The sequence below is a fragment of the Silurus aristotelis genome (genome assembly GCF_946808225.1).
Source record: "Silurus aristotelis genome assembly, chromosome: 21".
Lineage (NCBI taxonomy): Eukaryota > Metazoa > Chordata > Actinopteri > Siluriformes > Siluridae > Silurus > Silurus aristotelis.
The window spans coordinates 20,971,869-20,998,079 of record NC_139594.1 but is presented as its reverse complement, the minus strand read 5'-3'; the positions used below and the strand labels follow the sequence as shown (position 1 = coordinate 20,998,079).

General features: G+C 40.5%; 2 protein-coding genes and 1 long non-coding RNA gene across 3 annotated transcripts in view; 2 read left to right on the top strand and 1 right to left on the bottom strand.

Annotated features, from left to right (window-relative positions):
• LOC310716350 (uncharacterized protein) overlaps nt 1-26,211 on the top strand; it is a 185,513-nt gene that overhangs the window by 18,137 nt on the left and 141,165 nt on the right. Inside the window, 2 exon segments of the mRNA XM_083523476.1 lie at nt 13,796-13,969; nt 19,490-19,663. Of these exon segments, the coding sequence (XP_083379602.1) occupies nt 13,796-13,969; nt 19,490-19,663 (348 nt within the window).
• LOC310716578 lies at nt 9,436-11,538 on the bottom strand. Its single transcript, XR_014530633.1, has 2 exons — nt 11,460-11,538; nt 9,436-10,129 (listed from the first exon to the last, which is right to left on the bottom strand). It is a non-coding gene; the product is annotated as an uncharacterized lncRNA (long non-coding RNA).
• LOC310716510 (NACHT, LRR and PYD domains-containing protein 1b allele 3-like) lies at nt 20,547-26,041 on the top strand. Its single transcript, XM_083523847.1, has 8 exons — nt 20,547-20,590; nt 22,528-22,604; nt 22,706-22,923; nt 24,139-24,395; nt 24,516-24,626; nt 24,723-24,867; nt 25,078-25,122; nt 25,210-26,041. Exons 3-8 carry the CDS (start codon nt 22,764-22,766, stop codon nt 25,476-25,478), a joined length of 987 nt encoding a protein of 328 aa, XP_083379973.1. The 5' UTR covers nt 20,547-20,590; nt 22,528-22,604; nt 22,706-22,763; the 3' UTR covers nt 25,479-26,041.

Genomic DNA, 26,211 nt, shown 5'->3' with positions numbered 1-26,211 from the left:
TAATAGATGGTGTAAAACTGGACACATCACTATTAAAGAGCAGATCTGCTGTAAGGACATTGAGCTTTTAGCCGCTAGCATGAGGCCATACTATCTGCCCAGGGAATTCTCGCATGTTATCGTGTTAGCTGCGTATATTCCCCCCTCTGCTGATGGTGATTCGGCATGCAATGTCCTGCATTCTGTTGTTAACAGACTGTTAACACAGAGCCCACATGCACTTCTCATTATCTCTGGAGATTTTAATCATGCCCCTCTATCCTCAACTCTGCCCACATTCACTCAGTATGTTTCATGCCTCACCAGAGACAATAAAACACTGGATTTATTTTATGCAAACACAAAGGAGGCTTATACATCAGCAGCCCTCCCCCCCTTGGGAAGATCGGATCACAACCTGGTTCATCTCCTACCTGTGTACAAACCCCTTGTATGCAGGCAACCAGCTACCTCCCGCACAGTGATGACATGGTCTGATGAGACCAGTGAGGCTCTGAAAGACTGTTTTGAAACAACTATGTGGGAGGAATTGTGCAGTCCACATGGGGAGGATATTGACAATTTAACAGACTGTATTACGGACTACATTAACTGTATTACGGACTACATTAACATTGACTGTACGGTGTTTTCCCAACAACAAACTCTCCTTAAACAAATAAACAAATAAAGACTCTTCTTAAAGAGAAGAAGAGGGTGTTTAAATCAGGAAACAAAGTAGAGCTAAAAACTGTCCCGAGAGAACTGAGAAAGAAGATCAGGGAAGGAAAAGCTTGCTACAAGAGGAAGATGGAGGATCAGCTGCAGCAGAACAATGTCAGCGGTGTGTGGAAGGGGCTCAAAACCATCACGGGTCATAAGGAGTCCAGTTTTCAGGCTGAGGGTGACCAGCAGTGGGTGAATGATCTCAATCTATTCTTTAACAGATTCGATCAGCTACCCTCCCCTGCCCCCATCCAGTCCCCCCTGCTGCAATCCCCCCTCTCTGCCTCCACAGCAAGCAGCTCCAGCCCCACCTCTCTCTGCACAGCTATCAGCTCAGACATTACACAACACACCTAACTCACCCCCCCTGCCGATTCCCTCCAGTCAACACTCCATCCAATACACACTACCCCTTACAGAAGCCCAGGTGAGAATGGAGCTCAAAAGGATCAAAGCGAGGAAGGCTGCAGGCCCAGACGGCATCAGCTCCAGGCTACTTAAGACATGTGCAGCCCAGCTGTGCGGCATATTGCTGTACATGTTTGACCTGAGCCTGAAGTTGGGGAAGGTGCCACAGCTATGGAAAACATCCTGCGTGGTGCCTGTTCCAAAGACGTCACGGCCAAAAGACTTTGGAGACTATCGACCAGTAGCACTGACCTCGCATCTGATGAAAACATTGGAGAGGCTGGTGCTCACTCATCTCCGACCTCTGGTGAGCCCATCAATGGATCCACTTCAGTTTGCCTACCAACCTGGCATTGGAGTGGAAGACGCAATCATCTTCCTCCTAAATCGGGCTACTTCACACCTGGAAAAGGCTGGGAGCACTGTGAGAGACATGTTTTTTGACTTCTCTAGTGCTTTTAACACCATCCAACCTGTGCTCCTGAGGGATAAGATGGTGTACATGATCTGATGGTGTACAGACCATCATCTGTCTGCCTGGATACTGGACTACCTCACAGACCGACCACTGTATGTGAGGACTCGTGACTGTGAGTCTGACATGATTGTCTGCAACACTGGAGCCCTGCAGGGAACGGTTCTAACCCCGTTTCTCTTCACCGTCTACACTGCAGACTTTATGTTCAGCTCAGAAACCTGTCACCTACAGACGTTCTCTGATGACTCTGCCATCGTCGGTCTGATCACGGATGATGATGACAGGGAGTACAGAGGACTTATTCAGAACTTTGTGGACTGGTGCCAACGGAGCTGCCTTCAGATAAACGTGGGGAAAACCAAAGAACTAGTAGTGGATTTCCGTAGGCACAAACACACTTCATCACCAGTGAACATTCAGGGAAAGGACATTGTGAGAGTGGACTCTTACAAATACCTGGGTGTTCACCTAAACAACAAACTGGACTGGACAGACAACACTGAGGCAATTTACAAGAAAGGGCATTGCAGACGCTTTCTGCTGAGGAGATTAAGGTCTTTTGGAGTGCAAGGAGAGCTACTAAAGACCTTTTTTTGACTCTGTGGTGGCCTCAGCTATCTTTTATTGAGTGGTCTGCTGAGGCAGCAGCATCTCTACTGCAGACAGGAAGAGACTAGACAAGCTGATCAGGAAGGCCAGCTCAGTCCTGGGGATTCCCCTAGACACTGTACAGGAGGTGGGAGAAAGGAGGATGGTAGCAAAACTATCATCATTGCTGCAGAATGCCTCTCACCCCCTGTATGTAACCGTCACATCGTTGAGCAGCTCCTTCAGTGACAGACTGTTACACCCTAAGTGTCTAAAGGAGCGTTACAAAATTTTTTTTTTTTCAATATGTGCAATAATTACCTGTGCAAAAAATATACAATATGTGCAATAATTACATGGGCAAATTCTATAATATGTGCAATAATTACCTGCAATACGTGTACTGTGTATCTACTGTATATTATAGTATGTGTATATTCTTTATATATATTTGCATTCATTTTTTATTTCTTTCCTTTGCTGCTGTAACAAAAGAAATTTCCCCACTGTGGGACGAATAAAGGTATATCTTATCTTATCTTACCTTATCTTATCTTATATGGTCAAAATAATCACTTGCCTAATAATTGTGCACACAGTGTATTATATAGAGTATATATAAAAGAGTTTTTACTAACCACCAAGTGGCAAAAGAATGTTTTAGTCGATGAGTTTTTCCCGTACCGCAAACAGTTTGTTAATGATATAAAGCACTTTAGAAGAGAAGGAGCTTTTACAGATCAGGAAATCTTTAGATTAAAAAAGCTGATAATGAAGGTCAACAGGGAAAACTCTGATGAAGACTGATAGTGTGTGTGGTGTGTTATTTTTAGTTCTTTTAGCATTTGTTTGTTTTACTTTTATTTAATTTTTTAATGAACGGGTTTCAAGTTGCGAGTCTTAATATTAACGGAGCGAGGGATTATGGAAAGAGACTTTTTGAGCTTATAAGACAGAAACGTGTTGATGATGTTATGGTGCAGGAGACCCACAGCGACAGCAGTAATGCTGCTTATTTGGTGAAGGAGTGGGACGGGTTTGTCATTTTAAGCCATAACACGTCACTTAGTGGTGGTGTTTCCCTGCTTTTTAATCACAATTTTATTCCTGTTTCTTACTCTGTAGAAGAAATTTTAAACAGGAGGCTTTTAAAAGTGAATGTTTTTTATGAGAATGAGGTTTTAGTGTTTATCTGTGTGGACGCTCCCACCAGTGCAGGGGAAAGAATGACGTTTTTACACAAACTCAACAATGTTATTTTAAACTGCAGAGCTTTTAGTTTTGGGAGGAGATTTTAATTGTACATCAGACAATATGAACAGGAATCATACAGAACCTCATGTAGCTTCCCGTAAGCATCTGTGGGAGTTGGTGGAGACCCACGATCTCTGTGATATATGGAGAAATTTTAATAAAAAATAGAGACAGTACACGTGGGCCCACTCCATAGACAACACGCTCTCCCTGGCAAGATTAGATCGATTTTATTGTTTTAAGCATCAACTGACTTATTTTCCAAAATTTTAATTTATCCAGTAGGCATCTCAGACCACTGTATGGTTCAGTGCACCATCAGTAAAATATTGTTAAACCTAAGAGCAGCTACTGGCATTTTAACACCACACTTTTAGAAGATGCTAATTTTAGAGAGTCTTTTATTTTTTTATGGAATTCTTTTAAACGTGAAAAAGGGCTTTTAACTCCCTACAGCAGTGGTGAGATGTGACAAAGGCACAAATTAACATTTTCTGTCAACAGTACACTCTCAATGTCACAAGAGACATTGCCAGATCTCTGAAAGCTCTGGAGATAGAGACAGTGGAGCTCCAGTGGTTGGAGGCCACAGGATATCGAGGGCATATTGAAGCCCTCAAAAGCAAAAAGGCCAAAATGAACGACCTGTTGGACACTGCAGTACAGGGGGCGCTGGTCCGCTCACACTTTAGAAGCGTCACTGAGATGGATGCTCCTTCAAGGTTCTTTTTCAGTTTAGAGCAGAAGTATGGACAGAAAAGATTCATGCATGCTGTGCGAACAGAATCAGGGGATCTCGTTTTAGAGCCTTCTGAGATTCGGCAGCAGACTGTCAGCTTCAGAGGTGGCAAAAGTAGACACATCGTTTACTTAAGTAGAAGTGCAGATACAGTCAAACCCACTTATCTCAACCTCGGTTAACTCGCCAACCCTATTTGAAGTGGAACCGCCAAATTCTCTCTTTGTCTTAGCATTTTCTCATGGTTATGTAGATTCTTTTATGTCGCCGAACCCTAATATCTCGACCACAAGGGGGGGCTAATTTGCCACTTAACGTCGGTTATCTCGAGCCCCATGACCAATCGCCGGCTTTTGCCATGTCACCATCTCACTACCGTATTTTCGCGTATATAAGACGCGTCTTATAGAAAGTTTTACATACCCCTCACCCAGGGTGCGTCTTATATACGCAAAAATACGGTAGTGAGACAAAAACGAACTACACCCCGCACGTTTTGTGTGATTTTGTGAGCGATCTTGTGTTTGCAATGTTGGAGAATATAATAAAGATTTGTATGGAGAATCGATGGTGGTTTGTATTGTATACTGGTAAATCTCTGCTGTTAGTTGGTGCACATATGCCTTTTGTTGTTAACAAACATGTATGTACATTTTTATAGCATACCTTCATCAAACAAATCGCGGCAACGCTGTTGTGTAAAAAAAAAAAAAAAAAACACGTGCATGCACATTCTCATTTAATAACACACATCATGTATATAAAGAAATTTCAAGCACATTAATATATTGCCCCCATATTGGCTTTCGTTCATCTCGATCATCGTTTATCTCGACGCTTTTTGGTGTCCCCTAGGCCAGCGACATAACCAGGTTCCACTGTACTTATGTTTTAAAATACTCGGGGAAAAGTTGAAGTACTGATTATACTTTTTTACTCAATTGAGAGTGAAGAAGTTTTGGCTCAGACATGTACTTCAGTAAAAAGTAGTTATTACTTCTACCTGTTTTAGTGTCACGCTGGTAACTGAACCTCACATCATATTAATATTAGGGCTGTTAATCTAATTAAATATTTAATCACAAATTAATCGCACATTTCTTCCCGTGGGCTCACCACCTGCAGGAGGGACCGTAAGGGACGGTGCTGTGAGGATTGGGCAGCAGTCGAAGGTGGGGGCCTGCTTAGACTGCTGCCCCCGCGACCCGAATTACGGATAAGCGGGAGAATATGGATGAATGAATGAATGAATGAATAATCGCAAATTTCTATCTGTTCTAAATGTACCATATATTAATAGTTCCTGTTTTTAATACTTTAAGCAACATGGACATGGAGAAATATGGATGCAACATAGAGCATGAAGACAAAAAATTATTGTAAATATTTTAAAGTAATAATGATGGTTTAAATGACGTAAATCATCAGGACACCAAACGGAACCTTTTCTATGTTTCCACACGGACAGTTAATGAGGTGATACTGGAGAAACTGCACCTCTTCAAGTCAAGAAGCTTTTATCATAATCATACTGATTTCTGGTCTGTAATGGTTTTATGGGTTTATGGTATAAATCATAGCGATTACAGAATCAGAGAATATTTGTATTCGATGTGAATGTGGTTTATGTAAAAGACATGTCGAGTTTTCTACACATATATGTATGTCTGTAAAGTAAATATTCACTGAGATTCAGGTTGTATAATTTGTGTTTGTGAAGAGAGATGACATGGCAGAGAGCGCCCCCTGTCGGTTTACTTTATTTTACAAAAACACAGCGTTTTGTTGTTGTTATTAGAAGTAAATACAAATAAAATTAGACACTTTACAGATTTGAATGATGTATTGTTTTTATCTGTACGATCAATAAAGACAGCAATTTAAGTTTGTTTCACCATTATGAGGGAAAAACCCACAAAACATCACCCAGAGGGTTAATTGTGTGAATCATGGCAGATTTGGTGTTTGATTTGAGACTTGGTGCAGAAATAAAACCGTTTTACTGATTACAAATATTATGGGGTGAAGTTTAATTATTTATTTTATATTTAAGTAAAGAAAGGACGTTGTGAATAAATGTATGTTTTGCTGAACGTTTTAATTCTTTTACATTTAGTTATTTATTTATATTTTTTTATAAAAATGGTGAAACAGAAATGTGCGCTGAATTGATAGCGTTAATAAAACTTAGTGCCGTTTAAAAGAATTTGCATTTGAATTTTGACAGCCAAATATATATATATATATATATATATATATATATATAATATAATATAATATTCTTTTATACAAAACAAAAAAAATTTGTAACCTAATGAATGTGTCCAGGCTGAACATCCACATATAGAACACAAACAGAGAAAAGATGGGAGTCATGTTTACATCACTGACTCCCTCCGTCTCATCCATATTAGAGTTACTTCTTTCACCAGTGGAATGAAAAAGACACACAATGACAGGAAATTGGTTGTTCGGCTGAAAACGGCGTGCAGTAAAAATAAAACATATTGACATTTCACCAAATTAATGGATTAAAACTAAAGTAACGAGCCATTTTTGAAAATGTAAGAAGTAAAAAGTACAGATATTTGTGTAAAAATTTAATGAGGGAAAGTAAAAAGTTAAAAATATATAAATAGTGGAGTAAAGTACTGATACCAAAAAAATCTACTTAAGTACAGTAATGAAGTATTTGTACTTCAATTCTTCCCCTCTCTGGTCGGCTTCGATTCGAAGCTGTATAGCAGCGAGAGGTCAGGGGCACAGGAGGTGGAAGAGAGCTTCCTTAAAGATCTGCCTAAGCTCACAGAGTCCATGGCCAGGTAAAAGGTGGTCAGCTCCTGTCAAGCTGCAGGAGAGCCGTCTTGACCCTGCTGCCAAAGAAGGGAGACCTGACCTAGTTTTTAGAACTGGCGCCCAGTGTCGCTATTGTGCACTGCAAGCTGCTGTCAAAAGCATTAGCATCGAGACTGACGAGGGTGATGGAGCAGATCATTCACCATGACCAGATGTACTGTGTGCCTGGCAGGTCGATATTTGACAATGTATACCTAATTCGTGACATTTTGGACGTCTCCAGGCTATTGGGTTTAAAGACTGGTCTGATTTTCCTAGACCAGGAAAAGGCTTTTGACCGGGTTGAGCATGAATACTTGTGGAAGGTGCTGGAAAGCTTTGGGTTCAACCCTGGTTTCATAGCCATGATCAGGGTGCTGTACAGTAAAATTGAGAGTGTATTGAAGGTTAAGGTTTATGTGCTCCTTTTAGAGTGTACAGAGGGATCAGGCAGGGCTGTTCCCTCTCAGGAATGTTGTACTCTCTAGCGATTGAACCTCTTTTAAACAAGTTAAGGAGTTCTCTTTCTGGTTTTATTATTCCACATGTTCATGCCCCCATTTGCTTGTCAGCTTACACAGATGACTTGGTAGTCATGATAAACACACAAGAAGATGCAAAGCTTTTAATTGACATTTTAAAGGGCTTTCAGGTTTTATCTTCTGCCAAGGTCAACTGGGGTAAAAGCAAAGCCATTTTAGTTGGGAGTGGGGAGGTGGGTGACCTTCACTGCCAGGAGGCTTAGCATGGAAAAGAGGTGGTTTTAAATACTTGGGGAGCAATAAAAAATTTTTACATAAAAACTGGGAAAGTTCTGTAGAGCATATGAACGGCAGACTGAACAGGTGGAGACTGTTGGTCCCAAAGATGTCCTACAGAGGGTGAGCGCTGGTCATCAACAACCTCGCTGTGTCGTCCCTTTGGCACAAGCTAGCCTGCGTCGATCCTCCACCGAACTTGCTGGGGAACATCCAGGCCCTGCTGGATTTCTTCTGGGACAAACTACACTGGATTCCTCAAAGTGTTCTTCATCTGCCGAAAGAGGAAGAGGGGCACGGGCTGGTCCAGCTGTCCAGCAGAGCTGCAGCATTCCGCCTCCGGTTCATCCAGAGACTCCTCGCTGGACCCAGAGACTTAGTATGGAGAGAAGTAGCCAGTGGAGGACTGGGGCTGGACGGAGACTTGTTTTTAATGGACAGACAAATGCTGGACGTTTCTGGATTACTGATGTTTTACCGTAGACTTTTTCAAATCTGGAACGTTTTTAAAAAACAGAACAAAGGCTGTCGAACACTACACTGGTTGCTGGAGGAGCCTCTGGTGTACGGCGGACATCTCCAGTGTGACCGTTCCTGCACTGTCCAGAATTTTAGTCTCCTCGGGCATCATGACGATCCAGGAGCTTGTGAACATCACAGGGTCAGACTTGTGGAAGGGGAAGAGGACCTGGCAGCGCATATGGGACTGAGGTCCCTGCGTGTTGGCAATTAGCTCCTACACCACTGGAGATCTACACTAACATCAGAGGAGGGTGTTCAGCTGATGAACTATCAACACACTGAGGCTGGTCCTGCAGAGGATGAACCCTTTCCCCAGCTGAACATCGCTCCTGACCTCGACAGGTGTGAAGGCGCCTCCTGGAGTGAAGGGGTGAAGGGGAGATGGACTTTGGGTCAGTGACGGGGAAGCTGCTCTACAGAGACTGTGTTAAGGTTCTGAATAAGAAAAAGCTGAGTGGGAGGGTAGACACCCCATGGAGAAGTGTTCAGGGTTTTAATGCTGATATTAAAACAGAGTGGAGACACTGTACAAACCACCGTTACCAAAAAGAGCTGCCGACCTCCAGTGGAGGTTACACCTGACTGTCCTTTTTCATGCTTTTATTCACTGCTCCAGGTTGCAGTCACTGTTTGTGTTTTTACGGAGCATTTTAAGGTCTTTTTATGTTTATTTAGGAAACAGAGGTTCAGGTGCCAACTGGTTAATTTTATCCTCGGTCAAGTGAAGATGGCGATATACCTGAGCCAGAAAAACCAGATCACACAGAACACTGACTGTGAAACAACAAGAATGTTAAAGAGGCTGATAAAATCAAGAGTTTTAATTGAATTTAATTTTTACAGAAGTATGAATGATATGGATGGATGTGTTTGTTTAAATGTGTGTGGTGTTGGGAGAATGCTTTGTGCTCTGTTGAAGAAGGAGAACTAAACTTCACACCAGAACTAAACTGACCACTCATGTTTTACTCAAATATGAAACCATCTTAATACATATTTATTTATTTATTTATTTCATTTATTAAGTCACCCTGAATTGTATGGTATGTGACCTGTGAAAATAAAGTTTTGTAAAAGTCAAGACTTTTGCTTACACACACACACACACACACACACACACACACACACACACACACACACACACACTTAATTCAATTCAATTCATTTTTATTTGTATTGCGCTTTTAACAATGAACATTGTCTCAGAGCAGCTTTACACAGATAATGTGGTGATTAAAAGTGAATATGTTCATTATAAGTAAGTTTGTCCCTGATGAGCAAGCCGGTGGAGACTGTGGTGAAGGAAAAACTCCCCGAGATGGCATAAGGAAGAAACCTTGAGAGGAACCAGACTCGAGAGGGAACCCATCCTCATCTAGGTTACACTGAATGTCCATTTGTAGCAGGTATACAATGTTGCGGGGTGCAGTGATGATGATCAGAAGTGAACTGTATTCCTGAGTCAGTGTAGGAGACTGTTGACATCAACTACAGTCCAATCCATCCTCAAAGCTCCCGTTCTTACTCCGGAATTTCATGGAACCACCCAAGGCGTTGATGAGTCCCAAGTTGCACAGAGTGGCCTCCAATCGAAGAGAACACTATCCAGAGGCAGGCCTGGACGAAGTGGGAAGATCACGGAGGGGAGAGGGGCAGGAACAGTGGCTACTGGAACCTCAGGGGCATGTTTAACTCGACCAAGAGAGAGAGAAAGAGATAGAGAAAGAGAGAAGAGGGTGACAGGAAGAGAAGGATATGGATTATTAAGTGTCCTTATTGTTGTATGAAAGTTAATGTCACTGTGCAGTTTGGACTCCTGCAAGACTCACTATGGCAGCATAACTAAAAGGGAGAACCAGAAGGTAACACAGACATGAGGTATCTCTGGGATAAGAGACGGCCGACCACACCACCATCAACAAACCTGAGTGAATGTGTGAATGTGCGGAGATGACAGCATCCAAATATCCCAGTTCACCAAACACTCGATATCCATGTTCCCTCCAGATCTGAGCCTTTACCTGAGAAAAATCTACTGATCAAAGGCTTGACTGAATAAATAAGTTTCCAACCTCGACTTAAACACTGAGACTGTGTCTGAGTCCCGAACACTGATTGGAAGGCTGTTCCATAACTGTGGGGCTTTATAAGAGAAAGATCTGCCCCCTGCTGTAGTCTTTGTTATTTGAGGAACCAACAAATAGCCTGCACCTTTTGATCTAAGTAGGCATGGAGGATCATACTGGTACAGAAGTTCACTCAGATACCGTGGTGCGAGACCGTTATGTGCTTTATACGTCAGTAGTAGAATTTTATAATCAATGCGAGATTTGATTGGGAGCAGTGTAGACTGATTAAAACAGGAGTGATGTGGTCATATTTCCTAGATCTAGTGAGGACTCTTGCTGCTGCATTCTGAACTAACTGAAGCTTATTTATGCACTTACTCCAACACCCAGACAGTAAAGCGTTACAGTAGTCTAATCTAGATGTTACAAAAGCATGAACTAGTTTTTCTGCATCCTGTAACGACATCATATTTCTAATTTTAGCAATATTTCTAAGGTGAAAGAAGGCGATCCTGGTGATATTATTCACGTGAGCCTCAAAGGAAAGACTCGGGTCAATAATCACACCGAGGTCTTTGACTGCTGTACAAACTGAAACAGAAACACCATCCAGAGATGCTACTGGTCAGAAAGTTTACTTCTAGCTGCATGTGGTCCTAGTAAAAGTACTTCCGTCTTATCTGAGTTTAGCAGAAGAAAGTTATCGAGCATCCACTGTCTAATGTCCTTTATACACTCCTCAACATTGTTAAGCTGATCTCTCTTATCTGGCTTTGCTGAAATATACAGCTGTGTATCATTAGCATAGCAATGGAAGCGAATACCATGTTTATGTTTTATTTCACCCAGAGGCAGCATATATAAAGAGAAAAGCAGTGGGCCTAAGACAGATCCTTGAGGAACACCAAACTTTACCTCAGAGAGTGTGAAGAACTCACCATTTACATCAACAAACTGATAGCGATCAGTCAAATAAGACCTGAGCCAAGAGAGAGCTGTTCCCTTTATTCCAACAACGTTCTCAAATCTAGCAAGTAGCATAGTGTGATCAATGGTGTGAAAAGCTGCACTAAGGTGGAGCAAAACAAGTAAAGAGACAAAACCCTGATCATAGGCCAATAACAGGTCATTTACCACCTTAACTAGCGCCGTCTCTGTGCTATGATGAGGCCGAAATCCTGACTTATGCATTTCATAAATGTTATCCATAAGTAGGTGTGAGCAGAACTGCTGTGCTACAAATTTTTCTAAAATATTGGATATAAAGGGGAGATTTGATATTGGACTGTAGTTGGACAGCTGACATGGGTCAAGGTCAGGTTTCTTAATTAGGGGGTGGATAACTGCCAGTTTGCAGGATTTAGGTACATAACCAGTGCTAATGGAAGAGTTTATTATTTTTAAAACAGGTTCAATTAAGGTCCAATCAAGCTCTGCAGGGTCTGACGGAGATCTATTCAATATCGTAATTTCTGGAAGATTGTTAATAAAACACGCTGCTGTAGCTGACGTGAAAGTACGCTTAACACAGTAACATGGTAAGGTAGTAATGCAATGACTGAGGCAGATTTTAAAAGAGATGAGATAATGGTCTGAAATAGCTTCAGACTGTGGAATTATGACTAAGTTTTTTGTTTTTAATCCAAATGTTAACAACAAATCGAGAGTGTGTCCACCACTATGAGTGGGTCCTATAACATTCTGATTCATTCCAACTGAATCTAGAATGGACACAACAGCTGCTCTTAAGGAGTCTTCCTGATTATCAAAATCAATATTAGTCACCAATAATTAATTCTTTGTGTAAAGAAGCAGCTAAATTTGTGATGAAATCTGCAAATTCTATGAGAAAATCAGAGTCGGGCCCCTGGGGGTCGATAAATAATAATTAGTGGAATTGACTGACTGGACCTGCTTTCAGACACTGAATATTTTATGCTGGTGTAAAGAACTTCAAATGTTGTACATTTGTTTTTAGTCTTTTGTGTGACGCTTAGATTATTATTATAAATAGCTGTGACTCCGCCTCCTCTGCCATTTAGACGGGGTTGGTGTATGTAACTATACCCAGGAGAAAAAAAATGTAGGTAGGGCATTTCAATAAAAAAAATCGATATTAAACTCACCAATAATTAATTCTTTGTGTAAAGAAGCAGCTAAATTTGTGATGAAATCTGCAAATTCTTTGAGAAAATCAGAGTCGGGCCCCTGGGGGTCGATAAATAATAATTAGTGGAATTGACTGACTGGACCTGCTTTTGGACACTGAATATTTTATGCTGGTCTAAAGAACTTCAAATGTTGTACATTTGTTTTTAGTCTTTTGTGTGACGCTTAGATTATTATTATAAATAGCTGTGACTCCGCCTCCTCTGCCATTTAGACGGGGTTGGTGTATGTAACTATACCCAGGAGGACTCGCTTCATTTAATGCTACATATTCATTCAGTTTAATCCACGTTTCTGTCAAACACATTATATTAAACTCCTGGTCGGTACTAATTTCGTTTATAGTAAGCGCTTTTGGCGTGAGAGATCTAATATTCAGCAATCCTATCTTTAGATCAGAGGTGCTGCTGTGCGTTCAGTCCTATTTAATTTTACATACTGTCAGGGAGCACCCTGCTGCGTCTCCCGTGCGCCCCGCCCACAAGGAGCTCCTCGCCATCGTACTAACCACACACACCTGACTCTCATCTACACACTAATCACACCGCCTATATGAACACTCCCTGCACACACACTCGCTGTCCTTTATTGCACATGGTCCAATGTGGATGTATGCTGGCGGTGGTCCTTACCGGGTCCGCGCGTAGGCTCATCCTTTCTCTCCCTTTCTCTCCCTTTCTCTCCCTTTCTCTCCCTTTCTCTCCCTTTCTCTCCCTTTCTCTCTTCGGGCGGACCGCGTCTCTTTTCAGACGCACCTAGGATTATCCTTTCCTTTTTTCCTGGATTCTGATATTTGTATTCTCCTGCTGACTCTGAACTGTTGCGGGCCACGCTGTGAGCGCACCACCGGATTATCCCTTCTGCAGCCGGTATTTGTGTTGTGCTCCACCTTGCTTGTGTTTTGTGTTTTTAAATAAAACTTTATTAGCTGCTACTTCGGCTTTCGCCTCCGTACCCGCATGTCTCTCTCTCTCTCTCTCTCTCTCTCTCTCTCTCTCTCTCTCTCTCTCTCTCTCACGCACACTGCATATAAGAAACAGACTTGTTCTTGTCACTGAATAAATCGTTTAAAAGTTTATTTATCTGAATTCTCTTTTACACAATATATTGTTTATATGTTTGCTTCCATCCATCCACACATCCTTCCATCCATCCATCCCTTCATCCATCCATCCATTCATCCATCCACACCACTCATTTCAAAACACACACAGGATGTGTAATGTGTAGAAACTGAGAGAGTGAAGTGTGTGTCATTGTGTATCTGCAGGTTGTATAAGTGTGGAGTATCAGATGAAGGCTGTGCTGCTCTCGCTTCAGCTCTGAGATCAAACCCCTCACACCTGAGAGAACTGGATCTGTCTGAGAATAAAGTAGGAGACTCAGGAGTGAAGTGTCTCTCTGCTGTACTGGAGAATCCTCACTGTAAACTGGAGATACTGGGGTAAGATCATCTCTCTGAGAGTCACATGACCTGCTCCTCAGTAACACATTCTCTAATAGTGAGACTGAAGCAGAGCTTTTCGGTTCAGCATCAATGTTCTGAGGAGGAACTTTATAGTTTTATTTTTTACTTTTGTTTGTTAGTTTAAATTAGTGTTAATTTTTATCTTTTTATAATCATGACTTTTTATTGACTTTTGTATTGTTTTAGTTTCTAATATCTAATAAATGTACAAAATTGTTGATATAAATGTGAATGTGACGAGGCAGAATAATGAAGAAAGAGAAGATGATCTAATATCTAACAAGCTACAAAAATCCCTCAGTGTAGAATTGAGCTGTTGTGACTTTTATTGCAGCTCAAAAGTCCAATTAAACCTGCAGCATTAAATCTGTATTTCCAGTAGATGAACACCTGAAAATACTGTCTGGAGCTGAAGAACCTACAGCTTTACTCCACATTCAGATTTCAAACATCTCACTTTACATGTTTCTCCTTTTCTCTCTCTTGATCAGTGATGCGAGTGGGATGGTCAGTGATGCGAGTGGGATGGTCAGTGATGCGAGTGGGATGGTCAGTGATGCGAGTGGGATGGTCAGTGATGCGAGTGGGATGGTCAGTGATGCGAGTGGGATGGTCAGTGATGCGAGTGTGGGATGGTCAGTGATGCGAGTGGGATGGTCAGTGATGCGAGTGTGGGATGGTCAGTGATGCGAGTGTGGGATGGTCAGTGATGCGAGTGTGGGATGGTCAGTGATGCGAGTGTGGGATGGTCAGTGATGCGAGTGTGAGATGGTCAGTGATGCGAGTGTGAGATGGTCAGTGATGCGAGTGTGAGATGGTCTGTGATGCGAGTGTGAGATGGTCTGTGATGTGAATGGTAAAGTTAAAGAAGAAAGTGAAAAGACCAGTAAGGGAAGTGAAGGAGATCAGGTGGTGTCTGTGGGAGCTGAGGAAGATCAGGCTTGTGAGGTGGAAGAAGCCCTGACCGAGCAGCTGAGTGATTTATCTCAGCGTTCTCTTGAGAGCATCACACATGAACAGTGGTCCGACACGTCTGAAAAGGATCTTTACTCCGTCGAACAAATAGAGTTTGGATGAGACTAAAGCAGACCTGGGTAAACTACGGCCTGTGGGCCACATCCGGCCATTTGTACGTCCCTGTGGATGCACCGAAAATTCGGCCACCGAATATTTTTGGCCGAAATACCTAAATCACCGAAACAACACGGCCGAAACACAATTTAAAAAGCGCTGCCAGAACACGGTTATCTGGATAAAAGCCAACATGTCTGCGGTGTGGACTTTTTTTCAATATTTCAGAGAAAGCGATTTGCAAAACCTGCAATGCTGAAATTTCAAAAGGGGATGTATCTGCACTCCACGTCGGGTTTAATTTATCACCTGAAATCCAAACATCCAGATTCTAAATATGAGAAGAATGCGGTGCAGAAAAGAAAAATCAATCCGAGCACGCGTACTCCGTCTGTAGCGGACGTTTTTGAAAAGGCAAAAAAGTTTTCCAGTGAAGGTGCAAGTCTGACACACTTCTGGCAGAGCACTTCAGATCAGTGTCACTGCTGGACTTTTACTCCTCAATTCAATTCAATTCATTTTTATTTGTATAGCGCTTTTAACAATGAACATTGTCTCAAAGCAGCTTTACACAGATAATGCGGTGATTAAAAATGAATATGTTCTTTATGAGTAAGTTTGTCCCTGATGAGCAAGCCGGTGGCGACTGGCGACTGTGGCAAGGAAAAACTCCCCGAGATGGCATAAGGAAGAAACCTTGAGAGGAACCAGACTCAAGAGGGAACCCATCCTCATCTGGGTTACACCGAATGTCCATTTGTGGCGGGTATACAATGTTGCGGGGTGCAGTGATGATGATCAAAAGCGAAGTGTATTTCTGAGTCAGTGTAGGAGACTGTTGACATCAGTGTAGGAGACTGTTGACATCCAATCCAGGCAGGCCTGGATGAAGTGGGAAGATCCACGGGGGGGAGAGGGGCAGGAACAGTGGTCACTGGAGCCTCAGGAGCATGTTTAACTCGACAGAGAGAGAGAGAGAGAGAGAGAGAGAGAGAGAGAGAGAGAAGAGGGTGACAGGAAGAGAAGGATATGGATTATTAAGTGTACCTATTGTTGCATGAGAGTTAAAGTCACTGTGCAGTTTGGACTCCGGCAAGACTCGCTATGGCAGCATAACTAAAAGGGAGAACCAGAAGGCAACACAGACATGAGGGATCTCTGGGATAAGAGACGGCCCACCACACCACCATCAACAAACCTGAGTGAACACGTGAATGTGAGGGGACGACAGCGTACAAATATCCCAGATACTCCTCCCTCAAAGAGGAGAACTTGCCACACCTGAGGAGGACTAGAATCCTCTTTGGATCCACCCATGTATGTGAAGAGACATTCTTAGTGATGAAGTTCAACAAATCCAAACACATCCTCTATCACTGATGATCACCTCTCAGCTGTCCTTCACATAGCCACCTCAGACATTCAGCCAGATATCAATGCCCGTATTCAAGCCCAGAACAGACTGGATTATTCTCACTGAAGAGGTCAAATCACATTACAAGTTATTGTTTGTTGTATTGCTGTATTTCTATAAACTTAAGTTGTTTGTTGTTTTTCATTGTAATATAAATATTTACAGCATAGTTTTATTCTTCGGTTTATTAGTACCAGCTATTCAAAATATATCATAGTGCATTTTACAGTGGAAGAAAGTTGAGCAGAATTAAGTTCGTTATCGTTGGTGTGGCCCTCTGACACAATTCAGGTTTCTGGTGTGGCCCCTTGTAAAAATTAATTGCCCACCCCTGGACTAACGGAAAAGGAGGTGTTGAAGGTAAGAGATTTCTTTCCCCATCTAGAAAGGTTTGTGTCTTCTGGGGAAAACATGTTCACTCTGAACCAAACCACAGCAGAAACATTAAAAAACTCTCAACAGCAATCAGACACACTGAACAACCTGGAAAAGAGACTAACAAGAGGAAATCTACATAGTCATCATGTTTTCTCTCCTGTTTTCCTCTCTATCAGCTCTCTATTATCTCTCTCTCTTTCTCATGGAGATTCTGCAGGTGGGATCCCTGAGCGTAAATGAGATAAAGGACAGAAAAAAAGAGAAATACTTCAGAAAGTAAAGGCTTAAAGAAACTGAGTATAATCTTCCTGCAGGAGACACATAGTGACGAGGGCAATGAGGTGGATTGGGGCTTGTGGTGGAAAGGAGGAAAAATCTTGAGTCATGGATCCTAATATTAGTGCTGGAGTCGTCTTTCTGTTCTCACCTAATGTTAAAGCACAAATCTTCTCACAGGATGAGGTAGAACCAGGTAGACTCTCATAGTGAGAGCTGAAATCAACCACTTCAATGTTTTGTTTGTAAATATTTCTGCTCCTAACACAGGGTCAGAGAGGGTGAAGCTTTTCTCTAAGTTAGAGAACGTTAGAGAAGAAAACACCAGTAGAGGGACTTTATTCTCCTGGGGGGAGACCACATGCTAAATCAGCAAGAGGAAGAACTAAATCCCTGAACTTCTCAGACAGATGGAGAGAAAACAACCCACGAACACGTCAGTACACGTGGGTGAAGTTCCACACAGGCAGGGTTTCTGCAGCAGGTTTAGACATGTTCTACATATCACACACACCATGAGGAACACGGTCACACACTCTGATCTTCTCCCTACACCACTTTCAGACCATAAACTAATCCCAGTCGAGTGCACACTAATAACAAGAACACAGAAGTTCCTACTGGCATTTCAGTCATAAACTTTACAGAAAAAAACATTGTGTGAAAACTTCAAACACTTTTGGAAAGAATGGAAAAAAGAGAAGAAGAGGTTTGAATGTGTTGAATCTATGAGTCAGTGGTGGGAGATCAGGGAAAGTGCATGTAAAGTGTATTGAGGCTTAAAGCACTTCTGGACGTCGCTCTGGACACGGGCGTCTGCTTGATGCAGCACATGGAAATGTAAACACTTTGTTTATGGCCCCAAATCTACAAAGAGCAGGAAAGATACTCAGCTACTACTGAACTTTTAATTTGGGGAAGTGAAATGATCATGTGATTGTGTAGAAAAGGAAGTGAAATGGAAAAGAATGAACTGAATTGATGCTGTTTTTAGGGGTTTAATACAAACACAAGTAAAAATCCAGTTCGTATATCAGCAGATGTTCAGGAACATGGAAACTTTTCAGTGCAAATGGGGAATAAATGAATGTATTTGTGATGTTGATCATGACGGCTTTCTGCAACTTAAAGTTACAATTCAATTAAATGGTCCAACTTTTCTAAATCTTTTTTAACTTTTAGCAATAAAGAGACCAAAAAGTCAAGTCTTCCTCCATCCCTCTCTCTCTCTCTCTCTCTCTCTCTCTCTCCTCCATCCCCCCCCCCCCCCCCCTCTCTCTCTCTCTCTGTCACTTTAGAAGAGAAGGAGCTTTTACAGATCAGGAAATCTTTAGATTAAAAAAGCTGATAATGAAGGTCAACAGGGAAAATTCTGATGAAGACTGTTAGTGTGTGTGGTGTTTTTTTTTTTTTTTTTTAGCATTTGTTTGTTTTACTTTTATTTAATTTTTTAATGAACGGGTTTCAAGTTGCGAGTCTTAATATTAATGGAGCGAGGGATTATGGAAAGAGACTTTTTGAGCTTATAAGACAGAAACGTGTTGATGATGTTATGGTGCAGGAGACCCACAGCGACAGCAGTAATGCTGCTTATTTGGTGAAGGAGTGGGACGGGTTTGTGATTTTAAGCCATAACACGTCACTTAGTGGTGGTGTTTCCCTGCTTTTTAATCACAATTTTATTCCTGTTTCTTACTCTGTAGAAGAAATTTTAAACAGGAGGCTTTTAAAAGTGAATGTTTTTTATGAGAATGAGGTTTTAGTGTTTATCTGTGTGGACGCTCCCACCAGTGCAGGGGAAAGAATGCCGTTTTTACACAAACTCAATAATGTTATTTTAAACTGCAGAGCTTTTAGTTTTGGAAGGAGATTTTAATTGTACATCAGACAATATGGACAGAAATCATGCAGAACCTCATGTAGCTTCCTGTAAGCATCTGTGGGAGTTGGTGGAGACCCACAATCTCTGTGAAATATGGAGAAACAGAGACAGTACACGTGGGCTCACTCCATAGACAACACGCTCTCGCTCTCTCACACACACACTCTCTTTCTCACACACACACACACACACACACACACACACACACACACACACACACACTGCATAAAAGAAACAGACTTGTTCTGGTCACTGAATAAACCGTTTCAATATTCAGTTTATTTATCTGAATTCTCTCATTTACACAATCTATTGTTTATATTTCTGCTTCCATCCTTCCACACATCCATCCAGCCATCCATCCACACATCCCTCCATCCATCCACACATCCACACCACTCATTTTAAAACACACATAGGATGTGTAATGTGTAGAAACTGAGAGAGTGAAGTGTGTGTCATTGTGTATCTGCAGGTTGTGGTGTTGTGGAGTATCAGATGAAGGCTGTGCTGCTCTCGCTTCAGCTCTGAGATCAAACCCCTCACACCTGAGAGAACTGGATCTGACTGGGAATAAAGTAGGAGACTCAGGAGTGAAGTGTCTCTCTGATCTGAAGGATGATGAACGTTACAAACTACAGACACTGAAGTGAGTAATAATCTGTTTTATATAACCACTGAAACTGATGTAATGATTAGTGTTATTTACTACATCAGTGTTATTTATTTACTACATCAGTGTTATTTATTTACTACATCAGTGTTATTTATTTACTACATCAGTGTTATTTATTTACTACATCATCACCGGTGTTACTTACTACATCATCACCGGTGTTACTTACTACATCATCACCGGTGTTACTTACTACATCATCACCGGTGTTACTTACTACATCATCACCGGTGTTACTTACTACATCATCACCGGTGTTACTTACTACATCATCACCGGTGTTACTTACTACATTATCTGAAATAAACACTTGTTTGTTAAAGATGCTCAGGTCACGACACACCTGCTTAAAAAAAAAACCTTAAACCATTAATTGTAGTTGACACTGATTCTCTTTGTAGGTGTAAAGGTTTACCAAGTACATCATCAGGTGGGTGATTATTAACTGTTCATAAATTGAATCATTGATTTATATTAATTATTTATTTCTGTTTAATATACAAAAATTGCAATTTCAGATTCTTAGTACAGATTAACAGTTTTGAAGTCGCTGAGGAATGAAACATTTCTGTGTTTTGTTTCTCTTTGGTAATAGAGCATTTAAAACAGACAACTGAGGAACTTGTACAGATTAGATCAACATCTACACAAAGCCCTAACCCTGTACAGGTAAGCATCTTTAAACATAACTCTTCTATGTTTCTTTTCCCTGACAATGAGCAGCTATTCTGAAAGACACAAGACTCAGCTGTATGGACATCAAATGAAAGTTCATTCTACCACCTGAATGCCAGAACAGAGCAAAGTCTGTAAGCATGTCTTGTTTTTACCCTGAGAGTTGGTGGGACCAGTTGAGCAGTGGTTGAGGATAAGAGGGAGCTTAGTGCAGTGCAGGGTGAGGTAAGTTCTGAGAGATAGGGGGTGCTAGTCTGTTTCTGGCTTTGTATGGCGTCGATGTTTTAACCTGATAGCCTTCGACCACAGCTTTTGGGACTCACAGCTGAAAATGCATTATCTAAATTTAAATGTTAACAGTTCCTGATAAACGTGTGCTACATATCTTTTAAACACAATTTAAATATATTTGAAAAGAAGACACGTTGAGTTTTACTGTTCATTATTCAAAGTTAAAAAGTTATAAAAAAAGATAAGTTATAGATGATGAAGTACGTTGAATATAAATGTCATGCATTGAAAAAAACATTCTTCATATATAAATACATGAAATCAGTCCTGGAGCAATCCAGAAAAGTACTGGGTTCATTCATACTCTATTCATACAGTCTGCATAGAAATAAACTGCTGATCATTAAAGGCTTTTGTTCTACATGTTTGGATATTGATATTGAGTTAACATTCATATTGATGACCAGGTAGCAGACAAGCTCTTGTTTTACAGTCATGACCATTCATATTGATGTGCGAACATTTCAATCTCAACACACACACACACACACACACACACACACACACACACACACACACACACACACACATACCGATGCAGTCGCTCGTTACTCCGTCTCCCAAATTATTTTCCTTATTGCTGCTTTGTGCAAATCTCAGATAAAACAACTTTTTCACTGTTCATTTTTTTCCTTTGTTTTCTTTTTTTCTCGTAAACAAAGTCCACTTAGCACGCACTATAAACAGGTGTTTGAGCAGAACAGAGAGCTGCATCACTTCCTGGTTCATGTGCACATGTGCTGCTTTGACCAATAAGAGTTTATAAAGTGTAATAAAACTAAGACTCACACACGTGTAGAATAAAATCCTCCCATATATCGTTAGAATCCTCCACTTATTTTCTACATTTTCCATCAATCAATTAGTTTCCATAATGCTACTGGCTGGAAATAAAAGGTTTGAAATGATTGGTGGTGCAGAACAAAATGACACCTGCCTTTAGAGTGGAGGCTTAAACCAGAGACTCCGCCTTTCTATGATTTTTTATTTTTTTTGTGTTTTTTCACACTATATTCTACCAGCCATATTTGTTTTTTTACCACCAAGATGTTGTTTTTTTTTATGCAAAAGTTATTCAGAGAGACACAAACACCAGCTGTCAAGTTCTGTGATGTAAACAAGAGTAAACATCTAAATGACAACACTTGTTTGTTTGGAGCAGAAATGCGTTACAGCATGTTGTTCACTGGAGCTCTATCTTTCCTAATAAACCGGGATTAGCAGCAGTGGATGTGTTTGTGACTCGTTATTACAATAATAATGTGAGTAGTGCAGTTTTTCTGCATGTTGTTGTTGTGTACTGCTCACACACATTCAGCAAATACATTAGTTATACGTTTTCCATTGAAAAACTGAGATCTGACATCGCTGCTTGAGGCTCAGAGCTTTAGAATGATGTATAGTTAGTCATGTTACTCTTCTCCCTTTTTATTTCATCTATTGTTAAACATTAACACCTGAGAACACTGGGATATCGGTCATGCTGGCACGGCGCTGAAGACTAAGAGGGTAAATCTAATGCATCCAGCTACAGGAGGAGAGGGAGGACCAGTTTAATAATGTTTAGGAATATGTAAAGGACATAAGATAGTGGATGCTTGTTAGCTGTTCTCAGAGGGTCACAATATTTATAATTGCTGTAAATAAATATCAGTGAAAAATCTGTCCTGAAGAAAAGCTTTATTTAATATAAACAGTGCTGTTGAGACATAGCTGCACCAAACACTGGTCAACAAATTCGATGGAAAGTTTTAATTCCGCTCCAATAATTAGTGAAACAACTATATTTTTACACGCTGAACACAAATTTGTATTTGTAATTGGTGTGTTTTAATCTTAAATGTGTGTATTGTTCTATCTGATCTGTTTAGGGGCACTCAGGGGAAACAGACGTGTTTACTCCTGAATTAGGTAAATACCACCATGAGGACTGGAACAGTGGATACAGGTAGCACATATGCTAAAGGCGTTACAGTGAATTTTTGATGTTACAACATAAAACTAATCCAGATTTTACTTCTTAAATGTTTTTTATCTTTGGCTCTACAGGTTTCATTGTTCTCGTGCTGGGCAGTTTGAGTGTAAATACACCAACCTTGTGTTTGAGATGAAGGAGAAAGCTGAAGTGTTGTACAGTATAGTGTCCTGGGGCAGTGTTCAGTTAGACGCCATGGGACAGATGCAGCCTGCAGGACCCCTGTACAACATCCACTGCTCCGAGGGGTCAATGTGTAAACTGCACCTTCCTCACTGTGAGATAAATTCTGGTAAGGTAATTTGAGATCAAAGTCTAACTGTTGTATTGTTTATATGATTTATAATCACACTTTTGATATCACCCAAATGAGAATGAGTTCCCCTTTTGAGTCTTTGCCCCAGACTTGCTCATCGGGGCAAAATACATATAATTCACATATCTTTAAATTTTTTTATTCTAGAATTCTTACATTCTGTAAAGCTGCTGAGACAATGTCTATTGTAAAATGGTGCAGAAATTGTAATAAGTATTAATGTGTAAGTAATCCAGTGTAACTAACTCTAAGAAAAGAGTAAATAAGGTAATTCTTTTGAGCTCCATTTTGTTTGGTCTCTTCCATTAATGTGGTATACTCCTTTAACTCCGCCCACATAGTGAAACGTTAATCTCGCATGTAGAAATATGGGACTAGTTAGTGAGACGCACACATGGAAAAGGAAAGACCTCATGTCGCTAAAATGCTCTGAAATCGTACAAATTTCTCAAGAAAAGTAAGGGATAATTAAGCACCTAGCTGGAACGGGAACAAGCTCTCATTGTGTGGCTGGGGGTTTGCTACATCCAGGGCATAAGTAATTATAAGTAATCCAGTTACAAGATGTTAGTGCACAATATGGCAGTGAAGAACAGCTCGAAATGAAGCTGAGAGCATTAAAACAGTGTAACGTCTTTTCCATAATCACTTTTCATCATTGACATGTTAAAACTGTTATTGGTGTTTGCAGAGCAAAACTGACTGAATGGATCAAAATAACTCAAAATAAATGCTTAAATAAAATAACGCTGTTTAACAAAATAACGCTTAATGTAATTCCTTACACATTTCATATATACCACTCATTACATTTATAATTCTGCTGCTCTGAATCACATAGAGATAAAGTAGTGCCAGAAGATAACATTTACATGAGCTATAATAAATGTTAATTACTCAAGCTGTTCTTATTAACTCCTGATGCTGTTTCTTTATATTTCTTATTGGAAAGTTCGTCTCCAAATTCATCTGTACAATAGCTGTCTCCCTCTGTGTGAAACTGCATCAGTAGGTTACTATGGTTACAGTTATTTATAAGCAGCACATACATTTAGAACTTATTACAAAATATCTGTGTTGGACTTCCAGCCAATCACAATCCATTACTCACACTGACCCAGGGGTAAGTGATTATCTTCCGATGCTGGTATTGTTTATTTTTCTCAGCTTTTTCTTGTTCATGTGTTGCAGATAAAAATCAGACTGAACTGGCTGTGGCACATTTCTCTGATGGGAATGTGGAGATCATTCAGCCTCTGAAAGTGACAGAGACACATGTGATCATAGACATAAAAAATCTCTCTCTCTACGGACTCCTAATGAAAATATTTTTCGAGGACAAACCGATCAAGGCACAGGTCCTTCTCTTCTACAAAGAAATTCCAGGAAGGACAAAGAAGAGAAAGCTGCACATGCACTTATTGCCCCAAAATGTTCCAGTTTTAGAGGTAACCTGCTTTAATTAATCACTCGATGCCTAACCGTGTTTTTTAATACGTATTTAATTATTCAAAGAATTTTAAAATGACTCATATTTAGAAATTAATTCAAATATATCCATTCTTAAGGTGCAGAATCAATTTCAGCACAACATGTACATTGAGAGCAGTTCCACTTGTCAGCTGGTCCCTACAAAACCATACAGGCCACGCTGTGAGCATTATAAATGTCAGCCGCAGGTAAACTCCACTCCACACGTGTGTAGAGAAATCAGACTGTTTGGTTTTTAGTTTACATTCTGGAGCAGTCTGTTCACACGTCTTTGGGTTCCTTAGACTGAGATATTTGAGCTTGACTCTGCCCCCAACTATCACCCCACATTTGAGGTGATACTTTCTGATGAAGCTGAGGTACTCACACTGGGACTTTTGGATGAACATGACCAGGAGGTGTGGGCGTCTCGCCAGGTCTTTCTTACAGGTAGCCAAAAGTTCATTTCAGTACAATAATCCAGTATAAAACCAGAAGTCCACTTCCTTCTGGCATGGAGAAATGTACCTTCAGCTGTTTAAGTAAAGGATGCTCTCAGGGATGCTGTAAACTCCAAAATATTCTTAAGGCTTAATGTTGTCTTCTCCTCATAGCTGTGTATTTATACTGAAGTTTACACTTTCTATCTCATCACTTCAGGTTACAAGAGCCAAGAAGCCAATTCACCCCAAATGGTGAAAACAGGTCAAATATCCTAAAACTTTCAGCTGTTCTTCCCAAATTCATCTACATATTTATACCAAAACATCAAAATGTTCATCTGTCTTTCAGCTGCTGACTTTGTGGATAAACACAGAGACATTCTGATACAGAAAGTTTCTTCAGTAATGGAGATTGCAGATGGTTTCCTATCCAAGGAAATGATTAATGGTGAAATGTACAGTAGAATCAGTGCAGCAACTACGCCACAGGAGAAAATGAGAATCTTGTACACCAACTGCCTCACCTTCAGAGCTGTGAAAGAAGAATTTTATACAATTCTAAAGAAGAAACATCCTCACTTAGTGGATGAGCTGGAGAATGGGTCAAGCAATGCTTAGAGGAACCTCAAAGAGAAAGTGGTAGGTCAGTTATTAAGGTTCTAACTCACCCAGTATCACCATGAGTTATTCTAGACTTCCTGTCAGCTCCTGTTTCTCCCCACAGAACCGTGGCTCACTGTGTTTTTGTTTTAATGCACCACTCTGTGTATCTCTACAGTCTCCAGCAGGAGATCAGCAGTTTCTGAAAAACTCAAACCAACCCATCTAAAGACCATGTTACAGAGATCAGACTTTTCTTCATTCTGATGTTTGATGTGAAAATGATCTGAAGATCTGGATTAGTTTCTGCAGGAGTTTATACACTGCAGTGCTGAACTGCATACAGGTGTCCCTAATAAAATGGCCAGTGTTTTTAATCATAACTGATGTACATAAATAAAAATGGACAAATATTTTAATATTAAAATTAACCATTCAAACATTTATAAAATATTGTCTTGCTTTTGTATTTTGAATGTTTTTGCTACTTTTTATAATTTATAATTTTTATATTTTTGAAAGCATTGCTATAATATAGAAAATATTGGTACTTCAATAAAATCGATTTTATCACAAATAAATCCTTTACTGACCATCACTCCTCTGTCCTCTTCAGGAGATGCTAACACAGCTAGCTGCTACAAGCTAACTCCACCGCATTTCTGACAGGATTTTTAAAACCCATACATTTTGTTCACATAAAATTTTATGGCAGTTTATTTAAATATCCTGAAAGAATCAGGGTTATTGA

Bases quoted from the DNA above. Each gene is read 5' to 3' on its own strand.
- LOC310716510 (XM_083523847.1), top strand. From the start codon at position 22,764: ATGAAGGAGAAAGCTGAAGTGTTGTACAGTATAGTGTCCTGGGGCAGT. The intron at 22,924-24,138 runs GTAAGGTAATTT...CATGTGTTGCAG, and splicing joins TCACTGTGAGATAAATTCTG to ATAAAAATCAGACTGAACTG. The intron at 25,123-25,209 runs GTCAAATATCCT...TCTGTCTTTCAG, and splicing joins ACCCCAAATGGTGAAAACAG to CTGCTGACTTTGTGGATAAA.